General features: G+C 57.6%; 1 protein-coding gene across 1 annotated transcript; it reads right to left on the reverse strand.

Annotated features, from left to right (window-relative positions):
- Nucleotides 1-228: 228 nt before the first annotated feature.
- Nucleotides 229-14,453, reverse strand: SH3TC2 (SH3 domain and tetratricopeptide repeats 2). Its single transcript, XM_050713684.1, has 19 exons — nt 14,410-14,453; nt 13,979-14,079; nt 13,176-13,295; nt 11,948-12,052; nt 11,608-11,735; nt 11,011-11,116; nt 10,522-10,665; nt 10,209-10,410; nt 9,608-9,681; nt 9,062-9,257; nt 8,105-8,241; nt 7,721-7,762; nt 5,925-7,628; nt 5,654-5,834; nt 4,065-4,215; nt 2,451-2,573; nt 2,040-2,190; nt 1,223-1,419; nt 229-863 (listed from the first exon to the last, which is right to left on the reverse strand). Exons 1-19 carry the CDS (start codon nt 14,451-14,453, stop codon nt 672-674), a joined length of 4,098 nt encoding a protein of 1,365 aa, XP_050569641.1. The 3' UTR covers nt 229-671.
- Nucleotides 14,454-20,733: the final 6,280 nt, after the last annotated feature.

A 20,733-nucleotide genomic window follows, 5' to 3' on the forward strand; every position in this document is an offset into this window, starting at 1 on the left:
CAGCTGGCTGGCACAGCCTGCGGAGCCCGGGGGAGCGCTCCCCACCCTGGCTCAGCACCAGCGGCGGGGCTGGGGCCGGGCGGGACGAGGAGCGGCTGTGCCGCCCGCAACCGCGGGGCTCTGGTGCGCCCTGGCGGTGAGCGGGGCTGGAGCTCGGTGCCCAACAGGACCCGGCTTCTGCGGAGCTGTGGGGTCACAGAGCAGAGCACACAGCACAGAGAACAGCTAGGAATAAATAGAGTTGCTATTCGAGTTAAAACGCGCTCGGGTCGGAGGTGTCCCCTCGCCGGTTGAGGTGTCCGGTGGGGTCCAGGTGGGGACGGGTGGCACCCTGTCCCTGTCCCCATCCCTGTCCCTGTCCCCTGTCCCCTTCCCCATCCATGTCCCTGTCCCCATCCCGCACAGCCACACTCCCGGAGTGCTGCTTGCCTCTCGCCCCGTTGCACTGTGCTCCAGCACCTGGCCCCATCCTGCCTCGTTCTGCCGGCAGCGCCGCAGCGCACAGCCCCGCTCCCAAGAAACGAGGGTCCCAGGTCCCTTGTCTGCTGGGGGCACGGAGATAAATTGCCATCGGTAGCTGGACCCCTTGTGGGATGCTGCTTCTGGAGAGCACGTGGACCCATGCGAGGCAAGAAGCTGTTCGCAGGCACGTCCCCACGGCAATGGATGGGTCAGACGACGTAGCCGCCTTCGCTCAGCCACCGGGGCCGGTACGTGGCACAGCCCAGCGTGCCCACAGGCCCCAGCGTGGCCCTGGAGATGTCGGCCAGCTTGGCATTAATGAGGCCTTGTAGCTCCTGGTCTCCCAGCTCGGTCGCTGCAGCGAGGGCCAGGAGGAAGTAGGCTGCTGCATCCTGTTCGTCCTAAGCGTAAAGAGCAGGGCAGGCATTAGGAAGTCATTTAATGCAAGGCCACAGGGTGTGAGGGTGCTGGAGCAGAGCCCGGCGGTTCCAGGCAGAAGCCAGTGACACCTGACTTCATTGAAATGGGCTCTGTACAGTCACTAAGTGCTAGTGCTTCTTTCCAAACTGCCTGTCCCACTTCAAAACCTGGCCGTGCCGGCACTGTGTGTACTTATTGTAAAGCCGCAGATGGGACGGAGAGACACAGGATGCAGCTGTATACAACCATGGCTGCTCTGCCAGCAGATGGGATACTCCACCTCCAGTGCCCCATGAAGAACCGAAAACTCGACACAGCATCGCAGAGGGTGTCCTCCTACCTTTAGTTTGTGCAGGGTCAGCTTGCCAAGGTGGCAATACACCTTGGAGTAGTACAGGGCCTCTCCAGAGCACTGCAGCATGGGGGAGCGCAGGGCGAGCGTCTTCAGGTAGCAGTCTTCTGCCATCTCATACATCTGCAGAAAATAGTAGGCTGTAGCCAGGCGGTGGAATGCAACCAGCTCTTGCAACTGATCTCCTGGAAAAGAGTTGCTGATACAGTCAGACTGCAGGGCGCTCACAAACCCTTCCTATCCCAGCACACCGAGCCACTCAGGGATGTGTTTGCTCCACAGCCCCAGGGCACAGATATCTGTTTTCATAGGGAAACACTGCGTTTGAAGATGGTCCAGAGAAAACAGAACTATCAGGGGTGCTGATACCAAAGCGGAATAGATTACCAGGCAGTATATCATATATCATTCAGCCAGGGGATTTCTTGGGGGCTGGAGAGGCTGGTTCCATCTCAGGCATTTATGCTAGCATTTTGCCCATTAGGCCTACTTCTGCAATGGAAAGGGGTAAGTTTATCGGAAGAGCCAGGGCAAAGAGGAACCGTTCAGTCCCATGCCCTCATCAGATTTCCTGTGCTCTGGTGTAGCAACAGCCCTCTGCTCAGCCAGCCCCACCGCCGCCACAGCACAGCACCCCCGTGGGCAGCTTAAAAAGGGAAGCGGCCTTTAAAGAGATGTTGCCCTTGGGATACGAATCGGTCCAGAGGTCTTATGAAAGCAGGAGCATCTCCCTTTCACGTGCACGCTGCTGTCACGCAGACAGGCACCCGCTCTGCCCTGCTCCCCGGGGCTCTGCATCACTCACCCGCCCTGATGCTCAGCCGGGCTGCCAGCGTGGCAAACTCCAGCGCCTTCTCGTAGCCTTGCAGCCCAATCTGCAGCTCCGCCAGCTTATTGAACAGCCGTAGCTCTGTCTGTATGGCCTTTAGCTTCCTGGCCAAGGGCACAGCACCGCCCTGGGGAGAGAAAAGAGTGAATCCAGGCTGTTCCTGGAGGTATGGGTACAGCACTGCCTGCAGAGGGGTGATGGAGCAGCAGATTGACTAAGGTGTTACAAATGTGTCCGTGCTGCAAGTCCACCCCCCAGCCACATTTGTGTGCCGGCACACCCAGAAGGGCCCCATCCCTCTCCACCCTCCATCCTGCTGGGGCACAGCTCCCCGTGGCCATCACGTAGCAGGGACATAGAGAGAGAAACACTTGGAGGGATCAGTACCCTGTAAAACTCCACTGCTCGGTCTCTGTTTCGGCTGCCATTAAAAAAGGTATCGCCTGCTTTTTCGTAAAGCTCCATGGCCAAGGAGAAGTTCTCAGACTTCAGAGCTGTCTGAATGGCTGCCTAGAGGGAAGAGGAACTACAGTGAGACTTGGAAAGAGAAATCTGCACAAAGACTTTGGAGTAACAAAATAAAACGAAGTCACACTGAATGTGAGCCCCAGTGCTCTGAACAGCAAGGACACAGGTTGGCAAACAAGTCTGGGGGACATTGTGCTGTTTCCTGCTGATGTGTGAGGATGGAGCCAGACACCCATCCCCATGCAGGGTCAGCATGCCAGACCAACCAGCCGGGACGTCCCACGGCATCAGGACTTAGAGCAGGGACGGTGCAGGCGGCAGCTGCCCTGTCCTGGGCTGTCACTGTGGTGTGATGGAGCCAACGTGAAGATTGACAAGGGGAGCAGAGAGCCAGGACAGGGAAAGGGCAGAGCCAGCAGAAGTGAGGGCAGGTATGCTAACTTCTGGGAAGAAGGGATGTCTGTGCCAATTGCACACTCGACCCTGGTGCCACCTTCCAGCAGGAACGTGTTGTTCCTTTCATCGTTACAATCGATCATTGCCAATGACATTGCCTGGGAAAGGGCCCGTCAGGGTTGCAGACATGCCCTGCTGAGATCTGTCCTCGACTGGCTTGTCTTAATGGGAGGTCACCCCTCCTTAGCCCCTGAAAACCTGCTGAATCCACGAGGAAGGCGATGATGGCTCTTCGTTCTGGGCCTCAGCACTCCCTTGTGACTACCAGGAAACCTGCTGAAGCTAGAGCTACAGATTCGGATCACCCAGGTCCCTGAGCAGCCCCCCCAGTACCAGTAACACAGGTGCCTCTAGCACCCTGATTTAGGGACATGCTGATGGGAAAGGCTCCCCTCCTTGTCCCCAGCACCAGGTGCCTCAGGCACCCAGCCCCACCAGCTCTGAAATGCTTCTGGGGTCACAGAGTGAGGGCCCAGAGCATCCTCTGTGTGTGCTCAGGCTGGTGCTTTGCTGGATACCCCAGCTCAGTGCAACACCAGCAGACCCAGCCAGCCTCCTGCTCTGCTTACTTTGGGCATGTGGAAGGCTTCTGCATCTTTAAATAGATGCTCCCTGGAGGATGCAGCCCTAAGATTTTATGAGTAGCTCTTCCTCTTTGCAGCCCAGCTGACAGAATAATGTTAGAGATGGAAAGAAGCCAGAAGTCTTCTACTCCAAGAAGTCTCCAAGCACTTCCCCGGCACCTCACCCTCTATCTATGTGCATTTCGATGGGAACTGACCACCTAGCAGCTCCAGCTCTCTCTGGCAATCCCACATCACTTTCTGACTCAATAAATTCACTTGCTTTCATCCCAGAATCCTCCAAACCCGACTTATGGAAGGAAAGATCGGAAATTTAATGCCAGTGCTGAGTGCTGAGGCAACAGCTCTTCCTTGCAGCGGCAGGTTTCTACTGATCAAGAGAAAACTTTCCAAGTTCTCCAGCCCCAAATGTCTCCCACTGAGCCACACAGCCCTGATGGGAATGCACCTAGCCAGGGTGGGAACGGGGCTGCTCCAGACACCTCCTCCATACCTGGAAGTACATTTCCACCAGCTCGTCTTCCTGCATAAGGTAGTAAAGCCTTCCTGCCTGCAGCCAGGCCTCTGCCGCCTTGCCAGTCTCCTCCAGGTCGATGAAGATCCTTAGGCTCTGCTTGGTGCAGTCCAGAGACCGTCTCAAAGCCCTGTGACAGCAATGGGCAGAAAGCCATTACAGAGCAACCACGGGGCACCAGCAACCAGCTGCAGGGCTGCAGCACGTCCCCGTTAGCAGTGCTGTCTTCTCCTCCTGCTGTTGCTGCAGGTTAGAGCCAAATGGACAGCCACAGCTCCCAGAAATGTGTCCTGGCAAAAAGGCAGGACATGTATGTGTGTCTTCTGTCTCAGCACAGCCCCAGGGGAGCTGCTCCCCAGTGGCTGCTCCTCATTTCAGCTGATGAAGCAGGTTTGTCCAGGTCACCTGCAAAGCCTGTTTCCCCCCTGCACCAAGCCCCAAGTCACCCCCAGCCACACAGGGAGTGCAGGCTGGCAGTGCTTGCATCTTCATCTCCCAAACAGCCTCTGGAACCCAGATCCACATCTCTGCCTGCTGTTTGCCCCTTGGGGCATCCAAAAAGGCAGCTCTGTGGCCACATGTGCAAGGCCTGACAGCCCCTTCCCAAGCCCCGTGTCACTGGAGGATGAGGGGACAAGCAGCAGGACGAGGTGGCAGGCTGAAGGCATGAGGCACCCGTGGCCAGGGGAGCGCAGGGCAGTGCCCAGGACATGTCTGCTTGCCTGGTGTCTCGCCTGCTGCTGACTGCGCTCCAGCTGTCCTTCCCGTCCAGGCTGGGGGACGCTTTGTGATCTTAAATAGCACCGCTCACATGACAGGCGTCTGCTTCCTAAATTCCTTCCCTCTGAACTCACTGCGACCCAGCATGGGAAGGTTAATGTCCCGGTTAACGACAGTCCCTGCCCACTTGTCCTTCTGGGACGTGGGAGCCAGATCTCCGCTGTTTGACACGTTTTCTTTCAAAAATGGAAGAAAGTCTGTGGTTTGCCCAAGTCTTTCTCTCCCCTCCTGCCTAACCTCATGCCACCTGCATGTGTCAAGCGGGAGATTGAAGGGTGAGCTGATACAGGGTCTTACATGCATCCCTGGGGAAAATATTCCAATAGAGATAGGAAGGGCAGACTCAACGGCTGGAGGCTGAAGCCAGGCTTATTTCAATAACAGATAAGGAGTCTATTTTTACCAGCAGATGGTGATTAATCACTGAAATAAGCCTCCAAAGGAAGTGAAGAATTCCCTGTCACTGGGTCCCCTCTGAAGAGGGCTGCATGTGTCTCTGGAGAGCCGTGTTTGGCCGTGCCCCAGCTCGCAGCCCAGTGTTTGCCCAGCAGTCACCACGTTCTGGCTGACATCGAGCTGTTCCCCCTGTCACGGCGCAGGGACAGCTCACAAACCTCAGCAGTTCCCCAGCCACCAGCCTGCCAGCGGGGAGCTGCCACACGCCGTCCCCACCTCTCCCCAGGGACTTTGGCTTCAGACACCTCAGAAAAGCCACTGCTCTGGTGTTGGGTGAGCAGAGACACTGCTCTAACAGCATCTACATGGAAACAGCCCCAAACAGGACTTACTCGGAGGTGTCCAAAGCCTGGTAGAGCTGGCTGAGGGTCTGCCGAACATTGCCTTCCATCTCTCTGTCCTGGAGCTGCTGGGCCAGAGACACCCAGTGCTCGTGGTAGGTGATGCAGGCCTGGAGGTTGGGGGACACCTTGCTGTAGAAATGGCAGAGAGCCTCCGTGACATGAAGCTGACCTGTGTGGTATAGGGAAGGGAAAGGGATGGCTTTAGGGACCTAACAGGCGCTGCCCCGCGGTGAGTTCCTGCCAGCCAAGTGGTACTCACTCCTCACGTTACGCCACTTCAGGGCAAAACCCAGCGCCAGTTCATAGCAGAGCTTGCCATCTTCCACCCTCTGCCTGTTCACCATGGCCTGCGCCAGCCACAGCAGCACCTGCACCGCCTCCAGCTCCGGGTCTTGGCAGCCCTGCAGCTCAGCATAGAGCCGAGCAGATTGCAGCAGGTAGAGCTCAGACAGCTGGCTCGCTCCATGCGAGAGGCTCAGCTGCCCCAGGTTGGCCAGGGCGATGGCCTGGTTCCTCTTGTTGCCGGTCTCCTTGGCCTTCTGCAGGGCCCGGAGGTAGTTCTCCGCAGCCTTCTGCACCCGCCCTTCCCCTTTGAGGGCAATGGCCAGGAGGTTGTGCACAGCCCCCCCCTGTGTCACGCTGTCCGTCCCATGCAGGGACCGCAGGAGCTGCCCCATGATCTCTGCGGCTGGGCCCGGCTGGCTGTTCAGGAGATACATCCACCCCAGGGAGAGGGAAGACTCAAAGGCCTCCTCCTCGCCCATCAGCTTGCTGAAGGCCACGGCCCTGGCGGCGTGGCGGAGCGCCCCGTGCAGCAGGCCGTGCTGGAGGTGCAGCCGGGACAAGATGGTGCACAGCGTCCTCTGGGTGGGCATGGCCCTGCTCTCGCAGGAGAAATGCAGGGCCTGCTGGAGGTAGAAACAAGCCAGCGCCGGGATGCTGCTCCTCTCCGGTTGGCTTCCCAGGAGCTTGGACGTACACTGGAGGATGAAGCCAGCTCTCCAAATGGGCGTTGGTGCCCCCCTGATGCCGCTGGGAACAAAGAGCCTGGCGGAAGCCAGCGCAATGTTTGGCAAGTACTTCTTGTCATACAGGTAGCTCAAGATGGGGGTGACATCCAGAGGCACAGCACCAGTGTCTGGGCTGAGTAACATGGTGGTGAGACACTGAAGATGCTCAGTAAAGGGCAGCACTTCATCGGTTTTTCCCAGCTGTAGGAAGAGCTTGACAATAAGGAAACAGACCCGCGCCTCCAGGGGAGCATTGCCCACGGCAATGGCTTCCCTCAGCACGTACACCATGACTTCCAGCTCGTTCTCAGAGCTAAAAGGGCGGCCAGGCAAGCAGACGAGCAAGGTCACCATTTTGCCCAGCAACGAGGAGAACTTGCTCTTCATGTTCTGTTTCAGGTAGATGGAAGCGAGGTTCACGTGCAAGGCAGCCAGAAGGGGCAGGTCCCCAAAGCCCCTGTCCAGGGTGCTCAGGGCTTCCTCAAAATAGACCCGAGCCTGGGAGAACTTGACCTTTCTGATGCAGAGCTTGCCTAAGAGGAAACAGAGCCTTACATGAGCCCAAATGGCACGAATCCTCTTAGCCCAGTTCCTGGATGTTTCAAGGTACAAGACCAGTTCATCCTCATCAGAGAAACCATAAAAAGTGGAGTTGAGAAAGGAAAAACTCATATCGTAGAGGCTTTGAAAACTGGGCACATAACTCTCATGGTTAAGGAAGGTCAGTATGGGGTCAAAGACATCAGCATCTTCCATGTGTCCAGCATTCAGGTCAATAAAGAACTTGGGATCATCAAAGTCATCCAGCTTGTCCAGGAGAACATCTTCCAATGTAGCAGGGGCTGATTCACTCCCGGGGCTAGACTGCTCGGAGGTGCTAGCCGTAGCCAGGCCATTTATTTCCTCCCAGGACTGGAGCAGCTGGATATCCTTACCGCCATGGAGAACAGCCTCTGCAAGGGGACAGGCAGACCACAGCGGAATGTTTCCCCATGTCAAAACTCACCCTCTGACATCTTAATGAAAGCATCCTCCACATACTCACCCGACGGCAGTCTGGGGAACATGGCTGTGGGTTCAAAACCATCTACACAAAGAGACAAACGGAAAGAAAAAGCCCAAGGGCTTGATCAATGTTAGTGTGCAGGCAGAGCACACAAACCTTACAGAAATCTCCTGCTGCTTTGCTAAACCCCAGACCTGTATCTGGGAGAGCCCCGGTGATTACAGTTGCAGCAGAGAAGCCTCCCGCAAACTGCAGTGTGGCAGGACCCAGTCCTTTAGGGTATCTCCAGCCTCCCTGGCCAGGCTGAGCAGAGGGCCTGGAGGCTGTCCTGGCAGAGTCCTGAGCAGGAGATGTCTAGACATGGCCCAGGGCTGCTCCCCAGGGGGATCGATGGGGCTATGCATGAAGAGGAGGGGAACTCACCCAGCCGGTACACAGAGGTGATGTCTGTGCGTGCCAGCTCACCCAGGAGGGTGGCGAAGTGCTGCTCGCCACCATTGCAGGGGATGCGCAGGAGGGGGGATTTTTCCTCTTCGCTCAGAAACACCAAGCCCTTTCCCCTAGGTTGAAGCAGACACCAGAAAAAAAAAAAAAAAAAAAAAAAAAGCAGTTCAGTGTCTCCCCATCCCCTGACACCACAGCTGTCCTGTGGGATGGAGATGGACTTTCTCCTCCCTCCTCCTCCTCCCACCAGAAAAGCTCTGCTGCAGATGGATACTGGAGTCTGGACCCCTTCCCCATCGGGGCTCTCAGATCCAGATCCTCCATGGAGAAACTAAGGAGTGCCAAAGGGAGTAACCTATTGGCCTTTTTTTCTCTCCAGAAGCCCTTTCTGAGGCCAGGATATATCTGATCTCCTCTCTGTTTCTCTGCAGTGTCAAAGAAAAGCGCCTAAGACTTATCTTGAGTGAACCTGACCCAGGAACGCCCAACAGATGCTAACAGAGCTAGCAACAGCCTAAGGACCCCATCCTCCCCCCCACAGTCTTGGAGGAGAAGCCTTTTTGGATGGGTATTGAACTGGAGCTGTCTTTAAGGTAGCAACAAAGACAACTGCTGGATCTTAAGAGCGGAGCTGTCAACGCCCCCTCCCCAGATAACTCTCGTCCTCGTCTACAGCAGGGTGCTCAATTCTGCTCACAGAGGAGCTGTGCCAGTGGTTGTCCTGCCTTGGCATCCCTCAGCAGGCAAGCAAAGCCAGCCTGGTGGCAGAAGAGCCTGGCCAAGGCTTCTGGACAGGCCTCAGATGAATCCTCTATGAAGTCCTTGCAAAGCAAATTACCTGCTCCGGACTTGCACATAGCCTTGAACTAGGATTTTGGGTCTTCCCCTGCTTTCCACCTGACTTTAAACTCATCTAGATGGTAGCAGTAAACTTACAAGGGTTCACAAGCCGTGACATTTATGCATCGTGTCGGGACAAAGCCGATGTTCCCGCTGCTCAGGGATTTGCCCACGAACCACGGGAGTCCTGGAATGAGGAAGCCGATGATTTCTATGCTGTCTCCCTTGGAGAAACTCAGTTCATCCCATGCTGCTCCTTTGTAGTCCTCTGTGGCTGTGCACCTGCCTTTCACTGGGAAACAAAGGCAAACAGCTGCATTTCAGTGCGAGGCCCACTGCAAATGCTTCCTTGCTAGAAAAGATTTCGGCAAGGAGACTGTGATTTCAGCTGGAGAAGCCAGCCTGTCTCTCTGTCCCCTGAGCTTTATTGCGCTCTCAGACTCAGACCGTTATTGTGCTCCTCAGATCATCCTTCTGAGCACCTGCAGTTTTAAAGGTCTGTTCCCCACTCAGGAGTGTCTCAAGATGCAACCCCTTGCAATGGAGTGTCATTGTCAGAACAGGAGATGGACCTGTTGCATTTTTGGCCAAGAGCCATGCCCCTGTTGGGAAGGGCAGCCACCTTACACAGGAATCACTCACCGATCGGCTGAGAGGTTGCCCCATTGATCTCCTGGGAGATGCCAAAACTCACGGCATAATTCTTCAGGAACCACCTGCAAAGCAAGAGGGAGCCATGCTGGTCCTCCCCGGGCAGTCCTCAGGCCACCACCAGGGACAGTCCCACACAGCAGGACAGATGCCCCCTAATGACACAGAGGACACAGATGACAGATGGATGATTTTGCCAGCCCTTAAGGAGGATTTCTCTGTGTGCCTACAAGAAGATTTGTGAATGTCTGTGAGGCTCCGCCAGGTGTCAGGCCCTATTTTGACTGGCATTGCCCAAGACAGGCTGTTTTTTGTCCCAGTTACTGACATGTAAATCACAAATAGTCCCAGGTATGACCTAAATCAATATTATACAAGAACGATATCAGAACTATGCCCTTGCTCTGTCCCACTACGGGACCTGAGCTGGTTCCAGCGGTTGTCTTTACAATGTTTATTCTCACAAAATTATCTGGCTCTTGCCCAGTGCCAGAGGTAAAAGCAGTTCCTCACTCCTGGCTTGGTGTTAGGTGGTGCATCTGGGTCAGGAATAAATCTTGGCTTGAGCACCATCCATTGCCCACCTACTTACTGGTAAAACGGGTGAGGAACGGGCTCTAGAGCTGCCACAGGCACCAGCCCCCGTTGCCCCGTCAGCAAGGACATCCCTTCCCACATGGACTCCTCTCCAACGTTCTTCACGTGGATCAGCTCGTTCCTGTGGAGCCGCAGGCCTTCCTCTCCCTCCTCCTCAGGCTGGCAGACACCAGGCACTGCTCTGGAAAAAAAGTTACCTGCAGATAGAAAGAGTCACGGCCAGGTCAATGGCACTAGTGCAGGACAGACCCAGGAGAGGGCCACACTTGTCCTTGTCCTGCCGAGATGCTGCCGCAGCCCCGTCTTACCTTCCTGGAGCAGCAGACCCAGGTAGATGGTGGCCAAGCGATCTTCATCCATGCTAACTCTGATCGCCGTGTCCTCCATCAGAGCACAGTTTAGCCAGTACTCCTGGCCAAAGAGAAGCTGCTCCAAGCAGTTGCCCACATAGCCTAAGACAGCAAAGAGGAAAGCAGTGGCAGCACCCTCCTTTGCTGGGCAGCATGAGGAGTTTTTCGAGCGTCTCCTGATCTGCCATCTGCAACCATGCTGTAAGGCAACGATCTCCAATCCTGTCTCCATCCCCAGGTGCAATAGAGGAATTACCCAAAAGGAAACCTCCTGAATCTTTTCCACTGATCCAGACTGTGGTTTCATGAATAGCAAGGTCTCATTAATATTCCTTCCTCTTCAAGGTGTTCTCCCTGTTCCATTACTTTTTTGGTGTCACAGAATACCTTCTCCAAAAATGCTTCTCACGCTGCCTGTGTGGACCCCCCATGCCTTGAAAACATTACCTAAAGTTAGGTACGTGGAGAACTTCCAGACTTCCTCCAGGGTTTTGAAGGTGAGCAGGAACCGATCCTCCTGTGCTTGCACACAGACCAGCCTGGCTGACAGCTCCTGCACGGAGAAGAGAAAGCAAGACTGAAGGAGAGGGCTGGGGGCCTGACAGGGGTTCTCCTGGCAGTGTGGCCATAAAAGCAACCCCCAGGATGAGACCAGGCAGGCATTTATTAGCACAGTTGAGACCAAAGCTGTGAACTGCCCCAGGTCTTCTGGGCAGCTTTGCAGGGTGCCCTTGGGGGTGAGGGCATGGAAAACCAGCAGGGAAGGATTGTTCAGGGCAGCGAATGGGATTTTTCTTTATGAAGCACAACCAGCTACTCAGCACTCACCCCGGTGCTACCTGCACCACCCCTCCAGCAGCTCACTACCTCCAACATGAGGCTCCAGACGTGAGGATCTACCTCTCACCCATCACCATTCCCTTTCCCACATCATTCTAGCCCCCCTGTATGCAGGACACGTCCCAGAGGACCTCCTCCTCCTCGGCCAGGCTCGGTGTCCCATCACACATCCCACCAGGCCAGCAGCCTCCCAGCAGCTCCCACCTTGAAGAGGGCATGGACGGCTCTGTCGTCGCTCTCCAGGGCCCACAGCTTCTTCCTGGCGGCTTCCTGCAGCTGGGAATTGAGGCACCGGGAGGAGCGGCTCTCAACGGAGAAGAAGAGTGAAATCTCTTGGGGAGGAAACGTGCAGGGTTAGGGGGGGAAGGAGCCCCGTGCCACTGATGGGGCTGCCTCCAGCCCGGCTGCGTGCTCCGAGAGCATGGGCAGACCCCATCCTTCCCCTCCAGCAACCCGAGGGATGGCAGGGCTTGCTTAGCCACGATGCCTGGCCTCGTACGGTCAGCCACTGGAAATCTGGGCGATGCCAAAGGCAGCCTCTTACCTGGGAGGAAGCTCTCCCCGACGGCCAGCAGCACCGAGGAGGTGTCCGGCAAGCCTTCTGCTGCCTCGGTAGCTGCGCCATTTGGCTCTGGTGCCCCAGCCCTACCTACACAGGACACAGAAACATTGCTGTCAGGTTTTGTAGTGGGATCTAGGCTATTCTGCCTAACCATGCCACCTGAAAGCAAAGTCTGGGAGCCACACTGCAGATCTGCCTGGGGGGCTGCACGAATCGGGCATCACCCTAAAATCATACTCGAGGAGGGAAGAAAGATTAATGTGTCCCACCTACACGGTACCCTTGGCAACTCACTCCTTGCCAGTGCTGGGGTGGCCTGAAGTGAGGGACTTGCCCTGCTTGCTCTGGGGCCAGCATCACAGACCTGGGAGCAGGGTGGCCCCGGGACAGAGAGGCTTTCCGGAGAGTGAGAACATTTCTCCAGCACAGGCGAGCCAAAGACTTGCAAAACTCTTTGCTCATCAATTTGACAGTCAGAATAAGATTTTCTCCCCTGTCTGATCTGATTGGTATCTGAAATCCAAGCTGCATGCTCTCTGCTTCGCACAGCATCAACTATTGCCGTAAAGGATTCAGGAGTGGAAACTTTAGCTGGTAATTATGTTAATGATGGCTGATGGCTGAGGCACATACAAATCCAGCTTGCTCTTCCACAGCTGTATTGGCTGTGGAGGGATAACAAGGTTAGAAACCAATTTTTGTCAGCAATCAGATAGGACTCACAAGACTAAGATGTACCCGGAGATCTGGAGCTGGAACAGTGCAGCGGCTTTCCTACGCTACTTTTGTGACCATAACTGTTCTCTATAGGTCTTATTATTCAGCCCACTTTGCTGGCCAGTCAAATAGCTGTGTTATTTGCACACAGAATTATAATCCTTATTTAGAGTTAGCAGCAGAAAAGAATGGCCCAAGGCTGGGCAGGCAATAAATGGGGCTTTTCTTTGGAAGAAAAGCCTCTACATTTCTCAACAGCAGAACTGAGCACGCTTAACAAAGGACTTCATCCAGGAACTCCAACCCCTCTGACACATGGGGGAAACGGAGACGGGGAAGCGAAAGGAGCCAGAGGCAAAGTTACAACAGAGCTGCCTGGGCTGGGCGGCACTCGCTTCCCACGTCCCTCCCTTCCTCTGCTCCCCGCACCCTGGCAGTCCCTGGCAGTCCTGCTGGGCTCGGCAGGCTGGTGTCCCCTCCCCGGGGACTGTACCTGATGCCATGGTCGTCCCTCGCCACCATGGTCCCCGGCGCTCGGCGGCGGCTCGCTGCAGGCGGTCCCAGCGGGGCAGGAGCAGGGGCGAGCGGGGGCAGCAGGACTCACACTCTTCTCCTGGGGAAAAAGGGTGGTAGGGGGAGGCGTTCAGCCCCCCGGAGGAATGCTCCCAGCCCAAGGGGTCTCCTTGTGCCTCGGGGGCAGCCGTGGGGCAGGAGGGGACAGGTGGGGCACCGCTCATGCTGGCACGGCCAGTGGCGTGGCCGAGCACCCTGATGGGTCCCCGCGGAGCTGAGCAAAATGGGGATGGAGCTTCCTGGGGTGAGAGAAGTGGGTTTGCTCATGGCTGTGCTCGCTGCTTCAGTGTTTGTTTTCGTTTGGGCCAGCCTCAGAAAGGGAACTGGGAGCTCTTTCAAGAGACCAATTGAAAGTGCTGGTGGAGAGTTGTTCCCATTCATGCCAGTGACTCATTTACCTCCCTGCTGCTGAAAGATTTTGCAATGCGGGGCAGGAAGCAGCCCCAGCCTGGAGCCGAGTGCAGGTCCCAGGCTCTCCGGCTGTGCTCCTGGCTCCCACTGGCCCTGCTCTCCCAGGGGCACATGGCCACAGTTGCTGGCCCTGCACTGCCCCCCTGCTCCAGCACGCCAGGGCTCTGCAAGCCCCGCAGTGCTCGGGGTGCTCCTGGGCAGCGGTGACAGCAGGATGAGGTGACAGGATGCCCGAAAAGCCCACGGCATGGGAATAAACCAGCCCCCCGAGCCAGGCAGAGCCGAGCTGTAGCCTCCCCACGGATAGCTTACCTGTGCACCCCAGGGACAGGTCCTGGTGCCAAGGGGCCCCCAAGCAGCAGCCCATGTGTCCAGCATCGCCGCCAGCCCCGAGCCGGCAGGCTGCTGCTGTGCTGGTGGAGGGAGCGAGCTGCTCACCGCCAGCCCCACCGCAGCTCGGCCCCGGCCACAATGCACAATGTGCCTTTTGAGCAGGCCCTATCTGCCGGCGGGGCGGGGGCCGGGCACATCTCACACCCGCATCGCTGCCCTGCCGTTGCCCCAGGCTCCGCTCTCGCCCTCGCCTTTGGGCGCCTGTCGCCAGGCCCACGTGGCGCATTCCTCTCATTCCTCCTGCCGCAGCACTGGAGCGCTTCAAGCTGGCCCCTCTGGAGAGCCGCAGCCCTGATCTCCCCCCATCCAAAGCCAACCCTGCTCCTGACGCCGCTGTGACACCCCCTCACCTGCCGGCACAGCCCGCCAGGGCTCCTCCAGCATCCTCCAGCATCGCTCCAGCCAGCGGCACCGCTCTCCCCGCTGCACGGCGAGGGCAGCCGGCACCACGCTGGCCTCAGAGCTATGGCCAAGCAAGGCACCAGGCTCTGCAGCACGAACGGCCGCCTCGCGAGAGGCTAGCAGGGCTCATCTCGTCTCTGAGATCAGAACTGTTTGAACTGCAGCCGCAAACACCAGGAGGGAGTGATCTGGGGATCTCGGGGCTGCCCCGGTGGACTCTGTCTCCCTCTCCGCTCACGTGCCCTGACCTTCCCCAGCCTCCAGGTGCAGCACCCAGGACCCGCCGGGTGGCCTCAGTGTGGTGGCAGACTTCTTCAGAGCAGCTTTGAGTAGGTCAACACAGCCCCTGCGTGAAGAGAAAAACAACAAAAGGAGGTCTAAGGTGAGAAGTCACAGGCAAAGAGGTCTTTCAGCGATGCACCTTCACTCCAGCCGATGCCAGTGCCACACGGCGGTGCCCTGCTTGCTGTGCCGTGCTCCAGGAGCACCGCTGGCTCTCCTGGATGTCAAAATGCTGGGGTTGCCTGGGGAAGGGACCGTCCTCATCACCCTCCTTGCTGCAGCCCTCGATGTGAGGGTGCAAAGCCCTGCTGCTCTTTCCTGGTATGCTAAAATTGATCTGATCCTTGCCCTGCAGCCCCACAAAGCTGCACGACAGAGGGAACCGGTGTGAAGGTGAGCGCTGGGACAGGCTCTGTCACCCGGCAAGGACGCTGCCTGTTCCTACTGCACGCAGCCTTGGAAGGCTCCGGATTTAGAAAACTCCCCCAGTCGGCCTAGGGATGCTCTGAAGATCTGGGGACCAGACGGGGAATTCACATCACAGCCCGGGTTCGTGGGGTGCCACCAGGTACATCTGTACAGGACAGATGCTGCTGGTTTGGGCCCACCTTGCCGAAGTGGGCAGGGCTGGAGCAGGGCAGTTTGTTTTAGCAACATCTATTTATAAATTAACATCAAAGCTGGGAAAAATACTCATTTTTAAAAAAAAATCTACAGAAGGTTATGTTTCATTTAAAAAATAAAATAAAATCATTTGTTCTTTTGAAATTCCTGTTTGTTTTCAAGTTTACCCAGATAACTCGATGACCAAACCCACCCCTCTACAGGTGAAGGTATCCACCCCCCATTTGACCTGAAATTTAATTTTCTTTTTGGCCAGAAACCCAACCCCCTCCTGTTCCACTCCCCCCGTACCCTCAGCACCACGGGTACCCCTGCAGGGCCCCCATTGCTGCTGCTGCTGATCTCACCGCGGCCTCTTTGGGAGAGCCCTGTCCTACAGAAGAGATGTCCTGGGGTCCCCACCGGCACAGCCCCTGCCCGGGGGTGGGACAGCCACCACCACCAGCTCCCCAGGGCCTCTGCTCCCTGTGCAGCCCTCACGCAGCCCCCGCTGCTGGCCCCACTTCCCTCCCCAGGGCACAAAACAGGCAGCAGAGGCTGCCTGGGCAACCCTCACCTGGGGACACAGCCTGGCAACCCCACTGCTCTCTGGGGTTCTCACCCTTCCCTGGCACCAAATTCTCTTTCCTAAATCTAGCGACTGCTGGTGCAATTTCCCCTTTCACTCTCCCACTGGTTCCTGCACACAAAGGACCCCAGACAGACCTATCCCTCCCCGGTGTGCTCAACACCACCGTATCCGAGCCTCAAACCCCGCCGGGACCCAAACCCCAGCTCCCTGCCCCGCTCTGGATCTGCGCAGCCTCCCCCTTGCACCCGGCTGCTCCGAGCACCTGCAAGCGCCGCCGCCCAGCCCTGTTTGCTCAGCTGGGACGGGCCGGCATGCGACAGGCACGGGGGCAAGCAGCTGTACTGACCTGCTCCTCCACAGGGCCCCGGCACCGCCGTCCTCCCCGGGAAGCCTCGGCCTCGCTGCTCCCACCTCTCGGGGTCCCCCGGGAGCTGGCGCGTGTGCGCAGAGGTGTGGACGTGCCTGCAAGGCGTCCCCAACTCCACCACTCCCTTGCAGGAGGAAAGGAGTTTCTTCCCAGAGAGGCTTATCACCTCGGGAGCCTCCGCTTCCCAGCAGAGCCTCCGGAGCGGAGGTCAGCGAGGCAGCAGGGCGCTGCCTGCCCAGGGGAAGCCTCGCCGGGAAACAAGCGCCACGCGTGTCCACCCCGTGCCACCACCGGTCCCTCCCGGCTCTCACCTGTCCCCTGCTCGGGCGCCGTGTCCTTGAGGCTGGGGACTTCCCGTCCTCGCTGCCCGGGGACAGGCTCAGCAGCCCGGGGAGCAGCTCGGGAACTCGCTGTTTTTCAGACAAACTGCGAGTGCAGACACACGGGACAAGAGATCTGTGGACCCAGCAGTATTTGTGCGCCTGGGCAAACAGTGCTGTTCTGAAAAACAGAGTTGTTTTTTTTTTCCCCCTTTCTTTCTTTTGAAAACAAGGAAAGGGTTAATAGTCTTATCCAGTATTCCTGTTTCCTTCTGGGAGCGCTCAGACTGTTGACCGTTCCTTGGCAGGCTCGAAATGAAGCCTCCTCGCTTTTCACTTTGTAATCTAAAAATGAACCTGAAAGAAAAAGGAAACCGGCCTCCACCTGATGGCAGCCTGGGAAAAAGCAAACAAACAAGATGAAACATTTTGTTTCAGGTCAAACAAACTGCTGTTCCGTGGTTTTGATGCTCCGATAGGGCTGGGGAACCTGCTTTGGTGCTGGGCTGGGCAGCGTTTTCCTCCCCTCCTTTGCTGAGAGCCCCCCCGGCCCCAGCAGTGCCCCGGGCAGGAGGGCAGAGTCCGGCCAGCCGTGGCATTTCCTCATTCCTGCGCTCCCTGTTCCTGCTTTCACCTGCTGCAAATGGTCACAGAGAGGTGAAAAACCCTGCCCTGAGCACGGCCCCTGCAGACCAGTTCCTGGCTGCTGGGGGCAGAGGGGTTTGCCGCAAAGGGCCCCCAAAATGGAGTGGCCTTGGGGTGGTGCCAGCTGGGGGGAGCTGGGGATGGAGGGCAGCCATGCACGGCTGCAGGACACAAGGGAAATCAAATGGTTTTGCAGCAAAATCAGCGTGGCAAATTGCTGAGATGCAGGCCTGGCTGTAAGACCTTTCTCCTCCCCGGTGGCCCTCAGGAATTTTCTTCCACCTCCAAGACCCCCTTACCATTCCCCGCTCTGCACCCCGCAGCCCGCAGATGCTGCCCGCAGGGGCCCTCGCTGCATCCCGCAGCGAAAGGGTTACGCGGGCGCTGGGGCCGAACCGCGCTGAACTCAGCGCTTCATTTTCAGAAATGCTGAGGCCTGCGCCTCTCCCCGGCTCGCATTGTTCCAGCCAAGGGCAGGGGAAGTAAGTGCTCTTGGAAACCGTGCCGCCGGGCTGGGCGTGCTCCGAGCCCCTGCACCCCAAACCATCAGGGGTCCCCAGCACCCGGGAGTATCCTGGGCTCTGCTCTGGGGTCTCCTCCCTGCTGCTTGGTTTTGGACCCTCAGCATCCTCTCCGAACGTGACCACAGCTCTCCGAACGTGACCACAGCTTCAAAGGCAGTGCGCGGCGTCCCCAGCCCGCAGACTGCTCGGGGACAGGGACAGGGATGTGCAGGGCACCGATAAGGCCTGGGAAGGAAGGAGGAGGGAGCAGAGCCAGGAGGAAGCGAGGCTCGAGGGTTTGAAGGTGGCTGCAGCCCCTGCTGGCACTGTGCTGCTGGAAGGAGCCCCTCAACTCACCTCCATGCAAATACCTCGGAGGGTTTCCAGGCATGCAGGGACCAGGACTCGCAGCCTTTCTGAGCTCTTTAGCTGCTGCAGCCCTTCTTCACCTCCCCTGCTCAGCAGTGACCGTGCTCAAGCACCCTGCTGTGGGTGAAAGCAGAGCTCCAGCAGCCCCCACTGCTGCTTCTGGGGCAGCCACGGGAGGTACAAGCAGATTTTGGACATGGAGCTGCCAGGGAAAAACCCCTTCTGCCTCTGGAAGAGCTTCTTCCAAGGTTGAGGGGAGACGGAGGCAGCCCAGGCCTCACGTGCTCTGCCAGATGTGAGCTAACAGCTCCTGAAAACATCGCGTGCCCTCGGGATGCTCCTCCCAGCCCACGCCGGCTCCTGTCAGGTCTCTCCTGCCTGCACCACGACAAGGTTGCAGGGTGCTCCCTGCCTGCACAAGGACGCTGCCCCCGTGTAAGGGGACATAAGGTGTGCCACGAGCTGCTGGTGTCCCCAGCTCATCCCACATCCCAGACCCCCGACTCACCTGCGACATGCTCTCCATGTCACTTTTTTCATCACGAATGCAAGACAGGAGCCCTTCCCACTGCCCCTCCGACCACCACCACTTCTGGAGCCCGCATTTTCCCTCCCTCCCAACACCACCTCAGCCCTGCACCGCCGAGAAGCCCAGCCCAGGACTCAGCCCCACGGGGACACACGTGCAGCCGGCAGCTGGCTCCGCCTGGCCTCCAGCAGAAGGTCCCCAGGTGATGCCAGGTCTCCCCTGCCCACCTGGTTTCTCCTGGCCGATGGAAGAGCTGCTGCGAAGGTGTTCCCCATCTCCACCCTTCCTGCTGCCCCATCTGGTCATGGCTTCTCTCCATGGTCCCTCATCCCTGCTCTCCTCCCATGCTGGAAATATCTCTGCCCTGCACTGACCAGAGCATTAAATGCACTTACCCTATCAATAATGCAGGAGAATTGATGGTAGGTAGCTTGTAGAGAGCTCCCACCCTCTGAGGGACACCGAGACCCCCCTGGACTTGGCCAGGCAAGGCATGGGGTGCGGATAAGAGCCTGCAACCCACATCAGGGCAGTGAGCTCCTGCCCTGCTCACCCCTCTGGCCCAGAGAGACCTGGCAGGGATGGTCTTGCTGCCCCTGGTGAGTTGGCTGCCCACCAGCTGCGGGGACACAGGGACACCAGCTGGCCATGGGCACTGGGGGGGGGGGGGGGCTCCTCTGGGTGCACAGGGCCGTGCTGGGTGTCAGCACCACGTCCAGGGGCCACCTTCATTGCATGAAGCCCGGGGCACGGCTGGCGTTCAGAGCACGTTCCCGTTGGGGTGCCCCATCTTCCAGCTCCTTGCCACGAGAGGGGGAACGGCTGTGGGGTCTGCTCAGCTGCTGGTAGGTTCCTGCTGGTGCAGACCTTCTGCATGCAAATCCCAGGGTGCCTTCACCTCCCCCGGGAAGGACATTGCTGCAGGGACCTTGGCCGAGGAGCACCCAAGCTCTGCCTCCCCCTCTGCACTCAGCATCACCCCGTGGGACGTTATTCTGCTTTTCAGCCTCAGCGTCCCCCAGCAGACCCACAGCCTCACGGGAATGCTCGTTAGCTTATTGCTGCCAACCCTGCAGAAGTGCACAGCGTGGGCAGCGGGGCTCTCCCCCTCCAGCTTATTAATTGTCAGAGCCAATAGATGGCAGCAACCACCGCACCATCAGTGTCCCCATCCTCGCACAAAACCATTTGGAGCCAGCCCCCGGCCCTGCTGCCCGGAGCCCCCGGCCACCAGCAGCTGCACCATGGCAGAACCCAAATTTCTCCATCACAAGCTGGGGTGTATGGTGTGGCAGGGCCCGGGGAGGCACAAGGCCACCCAGCCCATTTACAGGAGTCAGGATGAGTCCCTGCCGCTCCCCAGCCTCACCCCACCGAAGCAGCTGCAGCACCACGGCACGGAGAAGCAGCGAAACCTCATCGAGCAGCCGGTTCCCACAGTATAATTAACACAGCGTGGGGAAAGTACTGCGGGACTGCAGAACCGGGCTAGCAAAGAGAACCAGGAGAGGCTCTAAAATGGGGACTGGCGTCCTGAGCAGCAGCCGGGCTCGGCGGGGACACAAGCGACACCAGCTGGGGCCAGAGGACATCCACGGGCGCCCTTCCCACGAGTGAGCACACCCAGGAACCGCTGGATGCTGACCTGCAGAGCACAGCAGTGTGACACGGTGCTGCAGTGGGGGAGCTGCTTGAAAATCCAAAGGGAAAATTGCTCCAAACGTCAAAGTTGTTCTTGTTGGCGAGGTTTGCAAAGGAAATGTATTTCATCTGGAGATGTCTCTAGAAAATCACACGTTCAAAATATTTCATTTTAACTTCTCTGTTTCCCCGCATTTCTACCTTCCAGCCTCTCTTTTGCTCTATTCTTCTTCCCTGTTTCTGGTTTTACCCTTTTCATATTTTGCCTTTGAAACAGAAATGAACGGGACAAGGAAGGAGAAAGGAAAATAACAAAGTGAGCACAACCCCCCAGATCTCCGTTTTTTCATTTTTCAATTTCACCCACAGTAGGAAAATGTTCACAAAAACTTGGTTTGTTCATCTTTAGACTACAAACATT

The sequence above is a fragment of the Cygnus atratus genome, chromosome 14 (genome assembly GCF_013377495.2).
Source record: "Cygnus atratus isolate AKBS03 ecotype Queensland, Australia chromosome 14, CAtr_DNAZoo_HiC_assembly, whole genome shotgun sequence".
Lineage (NCBI taxonomy): Eukaryota > Metazoa > Chordata > Aves > Anseriformes > Anatidae > Cygnus > Cygnus atratus.